The sequence below is a fragment of the Notolepis coatsorum genome (genome assembly GCF_963971535.1).
Source record: "Notolepis coatsorum genome assembly, chromosome: 6".
NCBI lineage: Eukaryota > Metazoa > Chordata > Actinopteri > Aulopiformes > Paralepididae > Notolepis > Notolepis coatsorum.
This window is the reverse complement of record NC_140170.1, coordinates 88348721-88365424: the sequence shown is the minus strand read 5'-3', so window position 1 is coordinate 88365424 and position 16704 is coordinate 88348721. Positions and strand designations below refer to the sequence as shown.

The following is a 16704-nucleotide window of genomic DNA, read 5'->3' as shown; positions in this document are numbered from 1 at the left end:
TACATTTGACGTAAAAACTGTACATTGGAGGAGGTTGGGTAGGTGGGGTGGGGATATATCACCATCGAAAGGTAATTTGACAGAAGAGGTGCCTTAGTCTATGTGCTTAAATGTTAAACAACTAGCATAGCATTTTTGTCTGTCAGTACTGCAGTTAATTAGCTAGGTAATCAAGTGCTAATTGCAATTTGTGCCTTCAATCATTCAAAGTAAACAACCAAATTAATTGAATGGATTCACAATCCAAATACAAATGAAATGAGCCCACCTAAAGCAACTTGTTCTGAAACTCCCATGTGCTGTCAAAAGTGAAACGAACCTGGCAACACGGACGGCTGCTTTGTTAGCAGTTCAATGAGCCAAGATGGCAGATTTCGAGGAGCAGCTCACCGATGAAGATAAGGTATTTCATTACCACCAGTTCAAATTCCAATATTATTGTGCTGCTTTTCACATGTCATTAACGTTATATCGCAGTGCTATTCGTAAACTGCACCAGATACCACGAACAGCTAAAATGCTCTACTGTCTGTGTTGTCTTGTCTATCAACTGAGTTAGCTAAGCTAGCTAACACAACCTATCTGGCTAAGCTAAACAGCAGGCAGAGAATACTTGACAGCTGAGTTGTAAGCTAAGTTACTTGCGGTGCATAAATATCTGCACTGGTAAAGGCCCAGCTGACTTGAGAACAATGTTAGATAGCTACGAATGCAGATGAAGTCATAGTACATTATTTGTGTGATCACGAATTGATAGTCTTTGGATTATTAAGCTAAATCATAGGAAGTCAAGCTACTTCCTGCATTATGACACCGACAGCACTACAGTTTCCACACCCATATGAGCTCCTATGCAAAAGATAATTGACATTCTCACAAGACATACTGCCTGGTTAAAACTATCTTGATGAATATCTATGGCCAGTCGTTTTTTTTAGTTAGATTTTAACAATCTAGTATATCAACCAGTGTTTTGACTTGGTCCTCTTACATATAAGACGTAGGACCACATACCCACCCTCATGTGTGTTGTGGGTTAACAGTGGGCTCGCTGCCTACATGTAGCTACATGTTGTGAAACTATGCTTTTGCATTCCTGAGCTCTAAATTGTTGTTTGCTGCACCAATGGTGTAGCCAGGTGCATATATTTCCCATACTGTTGTGGGATGAGTAACTTCCTATAATAATGAGAATAGTGAAACACCCATTTAAACGTTTCAGCAATTTTACCAGCCTGTACAAAGGGGTGTAGGGTAATGCTGGGTAATAATTGAGCATATTACCCTGAACCAGGGAATGATCCGGGGCAAGTTGATTGCTATTCAGCCTAGTTGTGTACACGTCTTGAAAAATGGCAGTGTCATAGATTGGAACACATGGATTGCTAAAGGGCACAGTGAATCTAGACTAGATGGCATACTGAATTAATAGATAGACTGGAACAGCTAAACAAGCATGTGCCAGCAATGACCACAATGATACTGTAGAACCTATGCAAGGACTGGCAAAGTCTAACTTAAGCTGTACTTCAATGAGGTACCTATCCATGCGCAATATAGCTTGTTGTTTACATCTAAATGGCTTTTCCTATAATAACTCCACGGTAGAAGCCAGGATGACGACTTGCCACTGTATAGGTATCGTAGCGAGGTAACTTAACTGACAACCCCCCCTCCATCCTCCTCCCTCCTCATTTAGCCGGTCTTTAAGCTTTGACACCACATGCTTACACATGCATACAGGCAGCTAAGAAAAGCCTTTGGGCAACGATCCTGCCTGCCATCTAAGGAGTGGCCAAAATAGAGCTCACAAGCCTGCAGCCAAGATGAAAGTTAGCTGACTGCTCTCTGCTTCACTCTAGCGGCTGTTTGTTTGTTTGTTTGTTTGTTTGTTTGTCAAAGGCATAATCAAGTTCAAGTTTGTTTATTAGTTGTCATAGTAAAACACAGAATACTTTTCCATGAAATGCTTTTTTCTGTATGAGCTCCTGGGATTGTGCTAGATAAAAATATATGAAAGTATAAAATAGAAAAAGTCAAGTACGTAAACAAAAAGTGTTCAGTCAATATACAATACAGAGTAAAAAAAGAGTAACAGTAATCAAGCCTTTAAATTTTTTTTATTTGATTTGAAATCTTTATTTCGAACATGTAAATAAAACGTGTAAAAAAAAGCTCATCCCAAAAGTGTTTATAGGTTGGATACGGCAGCTGGTTAGGTGATTTATTCGTACAGAGGGGTAACATTTGAAACATTTGACTTATTTTCAGATCCGCATCGCTGCTAATTTTGTCATCCATGCGCCACCTGGAGAGTTTAATGAAGTCTTCAATGGTGAGTCCACTTTGGGATTAAAGCACTCTTTTTGTTTCTCTTACTTTTGGTGACTTGGCTATAAGAGATAGTGCTTATTGTGCCGTCTTGGTTTCAGATGTACGACTACTGCTCAACAATGACAATCTTCTCAGAGAGGGCGCGGCACAGTGAGTTGTAGTTCCATTGTGTTTTATTTACTAAAAATAAGAATGCAGATGTGTGTACAAACTATGTGCATGCTATTCTCCCCCTCTCTCCTTTCAATATAGTGCCTTTGCCCAGTACAACATGGATCAGTTCAGCCTTGCCAAAATCGATGGGTACGAAGATCAGGTCAGTCTCCTCTTAAAAACTTCATTTTGCTACTTTCCTTTATTGTTTTAGCCGGTTTATTGGAATTTAGCAGTTAATATTCCACCGTCTTCACACTGTAAGCTGCAGTCACAGAAATCCAACATCCATCATGATCGAGAGTCTCTTCCTGTCCATCCCCCTCCCTTGATCTCCCCCGTAGGTCCTGATCACAGAGCACGGAGACCTGGGCAATGGCCGCTTCTTTGATCCACACAACAAGGTGTCCTTCAAGTTTGACCACCTGAGGAAGGAGGCCAGCGATCCCCAGCCCCATGAGACCGAGGCAGCTCTCCGACCATGGAGAGATGCCTGCGACGATGCCCTGAGGGCCTACGTCAAGGAGCACTACCCTACCGGAGTTTGCACGGTACGACCACTCCTTCCTCAGCACCGTGGCTATTATTGATGTTGAGAATAAACCACCCTCTGATGAGACAACGGTTTATCATTGGTTAATGATTTATGATTTATCCCAGGTTTATGGGAAGACGATTGATGGACAGCAGACCATAATTGCTTGTGTTGAGGGCCATCAATTTCAACCCAAAAACTTCTGGTAAGTTGGTTATCTTGTCAATCAATCTGACACACAGGACAGTTATGTTTTGTCTGGCCTAGTGTTTATGACATATTATTGAGCCAGCTAATTGACGAGATAAGATTTGGAGTGAGGTGATAGAGTGAGGTACCGTTATGCTTTCTGTTCACAGGAATGGTCGCTGCAGGTCTGAATGGAAGTTTAGCATCTCCCAGTCTACAGCTCAAGTGGTTGGAGTGCTGAAAATACAGGTAGTTTAATCTGATCCGAAGCAGCAGTTGTGTAACATATTAAATGGCGTGTATGGTGTATGACACAACGTTGGTTCAACTGTTTCAGAATCAGTTCTAATAAGACTATGATAACAACCTCTTGATTTTTCTTATGATGTGTGTTTCTCCCCACCCTGCAGGTCCATTACTATGAGGATGGGAATGTTCAGCTGGTCAGCCATAAAGATGTTCAAGAAGCCCTGACAGTGTCTGTAAGTGCCCTTTTTTAATCAAACCCTTAGGCTGTGATCACATTGGACTCCTTTTTGAACGCGCCTTTTTCTATGGTTTTGTCATGACAGGCACGCATGTTTTTGAAGCAATGCTTTTGGTTTTTCGGGTGCTCTCAGTTGAGAAAGTTCAACTTTAGCCACAGAGCTCACCGACATCAATGTCACCTACTTGTTGATGGACCAATCAAATCAATCGAGGGGAGGGATTACAAATCTGAGGTATTTGAAGAGAAATCGACAGCTGTTGATGTTGAAAATGAAAACGTATCCATAGTTGCCACCGTTAGTTAGCCATCGGTAGTAATGTATGTAACTTATGTAACGTTAGCTGAGGTAGCAACGGTATTCAGTGGTATTGCTTCTTGAACCCTGTGTACGCTGTGCACTTTCAATTCTCCATGTACACCGCCGCGCCTCGCGTTTGAGCACAAGAAAAAGGCGTCCAATCTGATCACAGCCATAGCGATATGAAGGGGAGAACATATGAACAACACACGTTCCTCCTGTACCCCCGGACCGTTCACACACAACTCTCTTCCTAAAGCTAGAAATCGGAGAGGGAACCCTCCAATCGGTGATGCAACTGGAATGTAATATCTGGGGCTGCTCCATAGATAATGAATGACTGAGACCATGGACTGTTTTGTGGGAGCTCTTACACCCAAATGACATATTAATATTCATATTCTGTTCTGAGCCAGAATGGCAAGACTTTCATAAAGCCGCTGTGATGTCATATGACTATAATGCAACACGGACCACAGAGCATTGGGTCTCATTCCCGAAAATCTTTCAAATAGTTATTCTGGAAGACTTATCTTGGAACCACTGAGACAGAATCAATGATAAGTTCACTCTGAGTCCCCAACAAGCTGGTAATATGTCTTAAGTGGCTGAAACGGTCGCACAAATTATATGATGTGATATCTGCTTGGAGAATGGCATTCTGTCTTAAACTCAAAAGCGCATTCCCGTTCAGGTCATTTGCATACAAAACAACGCCTCCAGAGCTCCTTATAAGGCAACTAGTGACGCAGCTGTGTGAAAATGGAATGGCGGAAGTGCTTTGCGAGTCTTGCGAGCCATCAAAACTAGATTAATGTATTGGCATCATATACAGCTCGTGGTACACCTGCCGCAGCGCGCGCACACTGTATATGAATGAAATATAATATATATAGCCTACGGCGGGCGTAATGAATGAACGCAGTATGGTTTATTATTCCATAATTAAGCCTATACTGTTCATTCGTAGGCGCACACAAGACTTGTTATGGAATATTAATGCAGTAATATTAATGCAGTCTATTTCCACCGATTAGCTTTAGTTCTTATTTATTTATCCACTGTCATTTCAGTGTTGGTGTATAGGCTATATAGTGTATTTCAATATAAGTTTAATTGATTAATGATATATTCGAAGGAATGCAGGTTTATAGCTATATCAACCCCCTCCAATGTACAGTAAATTACCAAGTATGGTTTTGTCAATATTCCAATGTACAGTTTTGCTTGTACAGTGTAAGTCTATCCCCCACCCACCCCTCCTACCCAACCTCCAACAGTTTCTACGTCAAATGTACTCTCTTTTCTGGACTCTTTTTGTATCACAAACAGTACTGTATTTGCAAATCTGGTATGTCATAAATGTATAGATGTAGCAGTACTGTCTATCTGTGTCGTGTGTCATATATGTTATGATGAATTGAAAATGGGGGACCCTGGTGTAAACAAGACGAAAGTCTTTCTCTGGTCTGCATCATCCCCTTATGTAATTGAGCTGTACTGTACTGTACCCATTCTGCAATCTGTTAATACAGTTTTCAATCAAACAAAGGTCTGTCCCATTGTATACCAATCAATGAGATACATTGCATGTTGACCTGCATTATTTCAAATGTATATAATTAATCATTAAAACAGATGTGTAACAAATAAGAAATACAAATTCCACAGAAGGCATTAAATAATTATTATTTTCAATCATTTCACAATAATTGCATAATTGTGTTTGAATATCTGAGTAATTAAAGTAATTATACATTTGTCCAAAATAGCTGGTTCAGATATGGTTAAGCAGCTGCCCTGTGATCAGATGAATCCATATAATTAATTTTTCCGACATCAAATGCGTAATTTCTTATTGTACAAATATTGTCATATTTATTTTAATTATGATTAAGTAATTAATTCCAAGGAGGCCTGTAGCGTTGACATGAAGGAATCACTATGAGAACACAGTCTGTCAAGTTAATAAAATGTTCAATTACTCAATCAATCATAAGACTGCTCCTCAGCACTCTTAAATCTGCTCTCAGCCACAATCAAATCTGATCTCAGGAAAATTTGGGGACTCGCGCTCCCAGCCCTAATATGTCTTAAATGGGCCGAAATCTGGCTAAGACGAAACTTTTGGTCGTAAATTCGTTCGGGAATGAGACCCATTGTTCTTCCATGGATCAGAGGCAGCCAGTAATGTGGATGCCTTCTAGTCATTACCCACCTGTCTTACTAAAAACCATACCTTTGCCCTCTGGTAGTTTGAGCATGGACCACACCACACAATATTCGAGCATTGTTGTATAAATCGCACATCAAAAAATAAAATGGTGATGTAAGGACTCCCACATAGCCGGGATGTTGCTAGCTACCTGCACTAACACTGGTTTGGTTGGCGGTGCAGTACTGACGTTAGTGTTGCCAAAGACTGAATGGTAATGGCTAGAGGGCATCCACATTACAGCCAGCTGCCTCTGACCGTGGAAGAACAATGCTCTGTGCCCATTGCATTGTGGACTCCTCACATGACCCACATGATGTCTTGGCAGGTGCCATTAAAGTCCTGCCATTAAAACCTTGTTTGGGTGTAAGAGCTCACATAAAATGTTATGGCCTCACAAAGTCAGAGTCCCATGCATTGTCTATGGAGAGTTCTGGAGTGTTCTCTCTCCGGTTTGTAGCTTTAAGAGAGTGGCTCATGTTCACAAATACTGACTGTCCTGGGGCACAGCAAGAACATATGTGAATTCTTAAAATGGGTGGCATTCCTTTCTTTAAAGGGTCTAGTGCTTTTGATGGTGCAGAGAAATGGTGCAAACACAAAGTGGAACGCTACTTGCTAAAGTAATTCGATGGACAAATCAATGCAGTTGATCAAGGGTTTTGAACATGTTACATATATAAGCAGCATTATGTTTGTATTTTGCCCAAATGGATCGTGTTTTAAAATGTACCTTTTTGTTTTGTCAGAACGAGAGTCAAACTGCAAAGGAGTTTGTGAAAATGATCGAAGATGCAGAAAACGATTACCAGGTATTTGCCGTCTGCATTCGTTTCCATTGTACCTCTGTTTCGTATGAGTTTCAGAAGAGATGATGCCTCCTGATCAGGAGGAACTGAACAAGTCACAGTGTGGCGTGAGGACAGTCTCTGAAATGTGTCCTCTCTTTTCACTTTCCCAGACGGCCATCAGTGAGAACTATCAGACCATGTCCGACACCACGTTCAAAGCCCTGCGCAGACAGCTCCCGGTGACCCGCACCAAGATCGACTGGAACAAGATCCTCAGCTACAAGATTGGCAAGGAGATGCAAAATGCTTAGAGGGCCGTGTCTGTCAGTGTTCCTTTGTGCAAAAGACAAACTGAGAGGGCGATGCCGAAAACGGCGGCGTAACTAAGCCGATGGCTGTGTAAAAGACGTGTGATATTATATGTCTGTTATCTCTTTCTAAAGAAAAGGCATTGTTTTTGGTTTTTCCAGGGAATGACCGCTTCAGTTGAACGCTAAGAGGCGATGCCTTCATTAAAAAATTAATAAAATAAAAGAGGACTTTGAATGGTTTAGCTATAGCTCATTTGCAAACATATTATTTTGAACAAATAATGCCTTGAGTGACACTGTGAAAGTTTGGGTCATTCCCTGCCATACACGTTCTCACAGACACTCACACACTTTATATACACACACACCAACACAGAAGGTTCTGACCCCTCAATGCTTGAAATTGTACACGTCCCCCATGCCTGTCATGTAGCAACGATTTTGGACCCTCCATGTGACATTAATAGTCAACCCTCATCCTTCAAGCGCTTCCATTTTCTCAACTGATCTTGTACAACAATGGGCAAATATGCAATCTGAAATCTCTGACTTGAGAGAGACTTAATGGCACTAACTGATATAGCTTCTAGCACTGAGACATCCAGTTCTGTGTCTCTCTGGCTGCAGTGTTCTGTGAAGCAGCGGAAGGTTCGGTCCTGCTCACTGACGACATCCTACATTGCTTTTCCATTTAAGGAGTTTTGGTTATTTTGTTTCTGCTGTCAAGAGAGAGATTTCAGTTATTAATGCGAGTCAATATGCCCTTCCCTTCGCAAACCCTGGACTTAAAAAGTATAGGCATTTCCCAGCCCACTGTCTTTGCCTTTTAGCTTTTGCTATATTTTTTTATACAAAATGTAAGTACAGACATTTATTATTCAAAAAAGGAATAAAAAGTTGCACCAAATATTATCATTAAACTATTGTGATCATTGAATTTGTGTTGTACCTCTCATAATGACATCAGTTTTAAAAGAGCCTAGGTGCCAAATGTGTATTTTGTTGGGTGGCAGCAGCATAGATATGGTTTGCAAATGTGTTCTGCTTTGCCGGCATATTTACTTAATGGGGGGTTTCTGTAAAAATGGAAATCGGCTGTACCATGCAGACCAACTTAAGGGAAATAATTTGAAAAGTTGATTGTGAATGACTTCATAATAAAGCACACATAGGGATGCATATCAACATTTTGCATTTGTATATTTCAACTGTAATGGTTATACATTTCTTGTGTCCCAACCATGTGCATAAACAACTGTCAATGAACAATACACTCAATACACTTGTGCCATTGTTCTTTGTGTGCACTGTGCATTTATTGTGTTTACACACAATTTTGAATGACTGGCTACATGATCATTTTATTTATTAAATATACATTTTAAATTGTATATGTTAAATCAGTGTTTGACATGAATTCAATGGCGACATAAACAAAATAACGTTACACAAACGCGTGCCAGTGTTGCACTGCTGTCAACTTCAAGGATTATGTCACGCAAATAGCTCAGGGGGTATCGATAAAGACACATTTGAGAGGGCCTGCGTGAAATGTATAAGATGAGAAGGTCATGTAATCATGCACTATGCTTTTAAAATCAAACATCAATTTGTCTTAGTGGAAATAATCGGCAATTTTTTTTTACTGTTTTGAAACTTTTTTCTCCCACTTTCGGAATATTTATAGTAGACACGTCCTAGTGCCGCTGAGGAGCGTTGCTGCTGCACATGATTTGCGCGAAGCTGCAAGGTAGGATCTTCATATTCGTGGCCAAAATTTGTCTCTTTATAAATCCATCGACCCACTATGCTTCAAAACTGGATATTTGGATATACAAAGACGACTTCAAACTGGAAATGGTAACAACAGATGAGGTACTCAAAAAACTGAGCGCCCTCCAACCCAACAAGGCCACTGGCCATGACAACATCCCCTCCAAATTCCTCAGAGACTCAGCAGCCGCCATCACCCCAGTCATCACACACATAATAAACCTCTCCATAAAACAGGGACACGTCCCCAAGGACTTCAAAATTGCGAGAGTGACCCCTCTGCACAAAAAAGGCAGTAAATTAGACCCAGGCAACTACCGCCCTGTTTCTATCCTTACCTCCATCTCGAAAGTCATGGAAAAAATTGTATACGAACAGGTCGGAAAAATACCTTGCGGAAAAAAATCTAATCTACGAATTCCAATCTGGCTTCAGAACATCCCACTCCACTGACACATGCCTTCTCTATTTAAACGACCACATCAAACAAGAGGTGGACGCGGGCAAATACTGCGGCATGGTCATGCTGGACCTACAAAAGGCCTTCGACACTGTCAATCACACCATTCTGATTGACAAGCTAAAAGCAATTGGTTTTGATAGTCTATCAGTGAGCTGGATGCAATCCTACCTGGAGGGGAGAGAGCAGATGGTGGAGGTAAACGGTACCCTATCCCCCCCCCCCCCCCCCTCACAGTAAGCTGTGGTGTTCCACAAGGAAGCATACTAGGTCCGCTACTGTTCCTAATTTATGCAAATGACATGTCGTCAGCTTGTGACTGCAACTTGTTCCTGTTTGCGGACGACTCAGCCCTGCTGGTCTCTGACAAGAACAAGTTACAGGTTGAAAAAACCCTCAGCTCAGAACTAGGCAAAATCTGCATATGGCTCGCTGATAACAAACTATCATTACACATGGGCAAAACAGAGTCCATTCTCTTCGGTTCAAATAACAAACTCAGCAAGACCGACGGCTTCTCAGTTACAGTGGGTGACAATATTGTCACAAGGAAAGAAGATATTACCTACCTGGGTTCCATCCTAGAGGCAAATCTTTCCTGTGACAAAATGGCATCCAATGTAATAAAAAAAGTCAACCAACGAACTCGATTCTTGTACCGGATCTCCTCACTGGTAAACAAGAATACCCTGAAGACTCTAGCAGGAGCACTCATTCAAGGGTACTACGACTATGCTTGCACCTCATGGTACCAAAGCACCTCAAAGGCGCTAAAAACAAAATTACAAACATCTCAAAACAAACTGGTCAGACTACTGCTTGACCTTACTCCTAGAACCCACCTCACCCCTGCCCACTTTGACAACCTAGGATGGCTTAGAGTAGACGACAGAGTACAGCAACTTGCAATGGGCCTGGTCTACAAGATACACTACACGACCAAGGTACCCTTGTACATGTCAAAATACTTCCCAAAGGTCAGTGAATACCACGATCACAACACCAGAGGGAGCTCCACAAATCATGTTAAACCCAGATTCGGCTCAAACAAGGGACTAAACACGTTTCGCAATTATGCCACATCAATGTGGAACGCCCTACCCAAAGCTGTAAAGGAATGTGAATCACTACCCACTTTCAAAAACACTCTCAAAAAACACCTAAGGGAGACTGCAACTCGAAACTGGCCCCTGTAAATGTCCGAACACAACCCCCTCCAATGTACAGTAAATTACCAAGTATGGTCTTGTCAATAATCCAATGTACAGTTTTGTTTGTACAGTTGTACAGTGTCCCCCACCCCTCCTACCCAACCCCCCCCCCCCCCCAACCACCTCCAATGTACAGTCCCCCCCACCCCCACCTACCCAATCCAATGTACAGTTTCTACGTCAAATGTATATACTCTTTTTTTCTGGACTCTTTTTGTATCACAAACAGTACTGTAATTGCAAATCTGGTATGTCATAAATGTATAGATGTAGCAGTACTGTCTATCTGTATGTCATGTATGTCATATATGTTACGATGAATTGAAAATGGGGGACCCTGATGTAAACAAGACGAAAGTCTTTCTCTGGTCTGCATCCCCTTAACAATTGTATGTATTGAGCTGTACTGTACTGTACCCATTCTGCAATCTGTTAATAAAGTTTTCAATCAATCAATTCAATCGCCCCGCCTCCTCCCAATGTAGTCTCCTCCCCCTCGTATTATTATGATCTGCACTGCGCAGCCGTGGAATGTGAGGCCATAGATTTAGAATAGATAGAAAGGGCACATTGTGGTGTATCATAATTAATTTGTTGAATACAATAGTATTATTATAACTTGAAATTAATTAAAGAATATTTACACTAAGTTCTCTTTTACCACTTATTTAATTCATTAATTAATTTAATTGTAGGCAGTTTATATTGTACATAGTCCCGTGTGTTGTATATTGTGTCCCATGTTACTTTTGTGTTTATTGTCTCTTTCTATATACACCGTGGGAAGGGGGGCACGTAATTGAATTTTATACTGGCACATGGGTCTAATACAGCAATGGATTATGGGTAAATGCAACGTTAAAGCAGTGCCAATGTAAGACTGACTTTACATTAAACGAATGACAATAATATAGTATAAAGTAGGGTATTATTTGGACTAAAGAATGGTGTTGTCTCACCCTATGCGCATGTTGAGGGAGAGCACCATACATTTATACACTGAGAAACCACGGCCGAGAGTGAGCTCTCCGGGAACAACCCCACATTGCCGGTCACTTAGAAGAAGAAGAAGCTCTGCCTTTTTGTAGGTAGTTTTAGATCGTAATACATTTCGCGCTAAACCACTCCTTTATCCGGTCGCTGTTCTTCTTCTTCGGGTCGCAACCGTCTTTCGGTCTGACTTCCTGTGCTAACGTTCTAATCTACACTGCTGCCACCTGTCGTCCTGGAGGGGAATTGCAGCCATTTTGTAAAAATTTAAAAAAATAATTAAAGAAAAACGGGAAAATATTTTAACGGGATGACGGCGGGAAGGAAGGTTGAAATACAGTACAATCCCGGGAAAAACGCGATGGTTGACAGGTAGTCTTTGACTACGACCAAAACAGCTTTTTCAATTCAGTAATTATACAACTGATCGTCAATATCGGAAGCCGATAACCTCCAGTCGCAAAACATGCCATCGCTTATGGACTGTCTTGAATCTGGACTGGACTTCATAGAATTCCTGGGAGACAGAATAACCAACACGAATCAAAAAGAACTTCGCGACATTTACAACTCTGAATTTAAAAGCAGGTAGGCTGCAGACATGGCACACAGATTGTTCTATAACCTCGCTGACCTAATCACAATAGCCATATCCCTAGTTTGGATTGTTATTGTTTATCACTATTTCCTTTTTCCAGAGAAGGAATAAAAGACCCCAGCTTTACCAAAGTTATCCATGCCCTGCTGAAATGCAAAAAGGCCTACATAAAACAGGGGCAATTATACATCAATGTGAAACCGCAGGTAAGATGATCACGCACTGTTGCTCTGTCACAACTTATGATCCTAAAACAAACCGTTGTCTGCTGAGGTCTGTAGATAAATCAGTCAGAACATTGTCCATTGGTGCGGATCATTCAATTACTGTGTATGGTATGAGTAGTTTGTGCCTTACATAGGCTATATGTTATGACAAAACGAAACAGCGGTCACCTGTACCGTGTAAAGTAGCTCCGCTGTGTGATGAATGAATGAATGAAAAACTTTATTTTACAGATTGCAGAATGGGTACAATACAGTACGGCTCAATACATAAAATTGTTAAGGGGATGCAGACCAGCGAAATACGTTTGTCTTGTTTACATCAGGGTCCCCCATTTTCAATTCATAGTGACATTTATGAGGACATACACAACATACATGACATCATGACATTTATGGCATAGGGACATACAGGTATCTAGTACTGTTACATTTGTGACATATATGATATGCAAATATACAGTACTGTTACCCATAGATCCTGACAGATATGATGGGGAGGAGACTGTACATTAGGAGGAGGGGGTGGGTGGGAGAGAAATATATATATACATAAGGTGGGGAGGTGACTGTACATTAGGAGGAGGGGGTGGGTGGGAGAGAAACATACATACGGTGGGGAGGAGACTGTACATTAGGAGGGGGTGGGGGGGGTTTGGACATTTACGCTGGCCAGTTTCGAATTGCAGCCCCCAGTAGGTGCTCTTTTAGAGCGGTTTTGAAAGTGGGTAGGGATTCACATTCCTTTACAGCTTTGGGTAGGGCGTTCCACATTGATGTGGCATAATTGCGAAACGTGTTTAGTCCCTTGTTTGAGCCGAATCTGGGTTTAACATTATTTGTTGAGCTTCCTCTGGTGTTGTGGTCATGGTATTCACTGACCTTTGGGAAGTATTTTGACATGTACAAGTGTAACAGGGAAGCCCGTGGGTATGTCCACAGTCACGGAAACAGGTGTGTTGACGAGTGACTGTGGCAGTGCGGGCTGGTAAATTAAACTCACTTCCCCATAACAGGGTTAACAGACGCATAGGTACGGTAGTTAGGAGTGAATTCACTTCTTAGTGCAGCGGCCTGTGTCGTCGCCCGCAGACGCGGGAGCCCCCTGTTCGACTCCCCCTCGGGACATTACATTTAACATCAAACACAACACAGACCAATATGATCCGTCACAGTGGTGCCCAGTGACCCGGATGTCCTGAGGGGCGTGAGTTTAGGGAGGTGAGTGTAACGGGGAAGCCCGTGGGTATGTCCACAGTCACGGAAACAGGTGTGTTGACGAGTGACTGTGGCAGTGCGGGCTGGTAAATTAAACTCACTTCCCCATAACAGGGTTAACAGACGCATAGGTACGGTAGTTAGGAGTGAATTCACTTCTTAGTGCAGCGGCCTGTGTCGTCGCCCCCTGTTCGACTCCCCCTCGGGACATTACATTTAACATCAAACACAACGCAGACCAATATGATCCGTCACACATGGGTACCTTAGTCGTATAGTGTATCTTGTAGACCAGGCCCATTGCAAGTTGCTGTACTCTGTCGTCTACTCTAAGCCATCCTAGGTAGTCAAAGTGGGCAGGGGTGAGGTGGGTTCTAGGAGTAAGGTCAAGTAGTAGTCTAACCAGTTTGTTGGTAAAATTATGAACAAAATGATGTTTATTGTCGTAGGTTCGAGTGTACTACTGTAACCAATGGAGGAGGCCAAGCGCAAGTCAACAGGAGAGTTCCACGCCTTCCTTCAGCCCGTCTCACTCTTCTCTCTCCTCTACCCCTGTGTTGACTGCAAAGAAAAGGCTGGCCAAAGAAATCCTTCACAGACTCGAGAAGAACAGGTGAGGTTTGTTGAGTATATAGTCAGTTTTTCCTTGTTTAGTGGGCAGTGCGCGAGACAAGCACAAACATGCTGACGATTGGCTGAGGTTGAGTAAAATGTCATGATAAGCCAATCAGAGGTAGAGGTGGGCGGGTGCCTCCAGAGTCTGACAGCCACAACACGAGCGACTCAGTCAGCGTGAGACCGCGGGTCCGTGTAGTGTACGTTTTGAGCCCAAATAATCCAAAACGAATCCAACGCAACAACACAAGCGAGCAGTCAGCGTGAGACCGCGGGTCCATGAGCGTTTTTTGTTCACTCTTGTGTTGCAGAGCAGGGCACTATACAGTAGTGGAGGCTACTGCTGACAGGCTCAACATAGTGCTGCACTTCCTGGTTTAATAGCACAGTCTGGTACACAGAGATATATATCTGTATGTCATGCATGTCTTAAATGTCATGATTAGATTAGTTTAGATGATTCGATTAGATTCTTATATCTGTATGTTGTGTATGTCATAAATGTCATGAATTGAAAATGGGGGACCCTGATGTAAACAAGACGGAAGTCTTTCTCTGATCTGCATCCCCTTAACAATTGTGTGTATTGAGCCATACTGTATTGTACCCATTCTGCAATCTGTTAATTAAAATGTTCAATCAATCAGTATATATTTGTTATTTATTTTTGGTATAGTGCTTAACAAGCATAATTTAATGTTGCCCAGTTGTGGCCTGTTGAGGGGCAATACATATCAAAAGTTCCAAAACATCTATTGTATTTGTATGATCCACTATATAAACATAGTAATTATAATATCTACATACATGGCATTTGATTGGAGGCTAGTCTCACTTTGTCCCACAGCAACATTAAAATAGTTTAGATTTGTGTATGTTGTTTATGTAAAAAAAATATATATACTGTACTTTTCGCACTATAAGCCGCACCTGACTATAAACCGCAGCAGCTAAATTGAATGATGTGTACATACCGGTACCTATATAAGCCGCACTGGACTATAAGCCGCAGGTGTTTTAATGTTTAATTACCATATGTAAGGGTTCGTGCACAGAGGGGATTGTCACAATACTGTCGGACAAATAACAAGAATTAACTCATTTACAAGTTGTATTAAGTTTAGCAAATAAGGGAACAGATAAATAACATTTCAATGCAGTAAAAAAAAGCAATATTTTAGGGTTTGGTCCACATATAAGCCTTGCCCACTACGCCACGTAGCCGCCCTTAAGCTGGGTAGTTTTATGAAATTTCGACGTCCATCGAAAGCCCTGGGTTTTAGGACTACAACGATTTCATGACGGCGTAATTTCCTCACGTCTAAATCATCCAGTTTCCGATGCAATGCGTAGAGATTTGTATAAGCTCATATTTAGCTAATAACGCTTAAAATCATTGGTAAACAAACGTAGTGTTGCAAATATACACTTTGACTGCTGTTTTGATAGGGTTAGGGTCTTTACTCTTGGCTACATTTGAAAAAGAAACGCAACAATTACTTAATAAATCTCGGCCCGGTACCGATCAGCCTTAAGGCGTTAAACACTTATCTGATATCCCTCTTTGATCGATTTGAACATGCTCATGTTACTGATAATTATGGGTACCAACTATGAATGAATGAATGAATGAAAACTTTATTAACAGATTGCAGAATGGGTACAGTACAGCACAGCTCAATACATACAATTGTTAAGGGGATGCAGACCAGAGAAAGACTTTCGTCTTGTTTACATCAGGGTCCCCCATTTTCAATTCATCGTAACATATATGACATACATGACATACAGATAGACAGTACTGCTACATCTATACATTTATGACATACCAGATTTGCAATTACAGTACTGTTTGTGATACAAAAAGAGTCCAGAAAGAAAAGAGTATATACATTAGGCGTAGAAACTGTACATTGGATTGGGTAGGTGGGGGTGGGGGGGGACTGTACATTGGAGGTGGTTGGGTGGGTGGGGGGGGGGGGGGGGGGGGGGGTGGGTAGGAGTGGTGGTGGGGGGGGGGGGGGGGGGTTGGGTAGGAGGGGTGGGTGGGTGACACTGTACAACTGTACAAACAACACTGTACATTGGATTATTGACAAGACCATACTTGGTAATTTACTGTACATTGGAGGGGGTTGTGTTCGGACATTTACAGGGGCCAGTTTCGAGTTGCAGTCTCCCTTAGGTGTTTTTTGAGAGTGTTTTTGAAAGTGGGTAGTGATTCACATTCCTTTACAGCTTTGGGTAGGGCGTTCCACATTGATGTGGCATAATTGCGAAACGTGTTTAGTCCCTTGTT

The 16704-nt window shown here is 41.8% G+C and overlaps 2 protein-coding genes across 2 annotated transcripts in view; both read left to right on the top strand.

Annotated features, from left to right (window-relative positions):
* The first annotated feature begins 318 nt into the window (after positions 1 to 318).
* On the top strand, positions 319 to 8594 carry LOC311230394 (F-actin-capping protein subunit alpha-2-like). Its single transcript, XM_084316661.1, has 10 exons — positions 319 to 403; positions 2272 to 2335; positions 2433 to 2484; positions 2587 to 2650; positions 2832 to 3038; positions 3148 to 3227; positions 3382 to 3460; positions 3622 to 3693; positions 6964 to 7026; positions 7176 to 8594. The coding sequence occupies exons 1-10, from the start codon at positions 365 to 367 to the stop codon at positions 7314 to 7316; spliced, it is 861 nt and encodes a 286-aa protein (XP_084172787.1). The 5' UTR covers positions 319 to 364; the 3' UTR covers positions 7317 to 8594.
* A 3510-nt stretch (positions 8595 to 12104) lies between these two features.
* mov10a (Mov10 RNA helicase a) overlaps positions 12105 to 16704 on the top strand; it is a 47275-nt gene continuing 42675 nt past the window's right edge. The window contains exons 1-3 of the mRNA XM_084315675.1: positions 12105 to 12338; positions 12449 to 12554; positions 14240 to 14403. Coding sequence (XP_084171801.1) covers positions 12217 to 12338; positions 12449 to 12554; positions 14240 to 14403 — 392 coding nt within the window. The 5' untranslated portion in view covers positions 12105 to 12216. The remainder of the gene's footprint in view (positions 12339 to 12448; positions 12555 to 14239; positions 14404 to 16704) is intronic.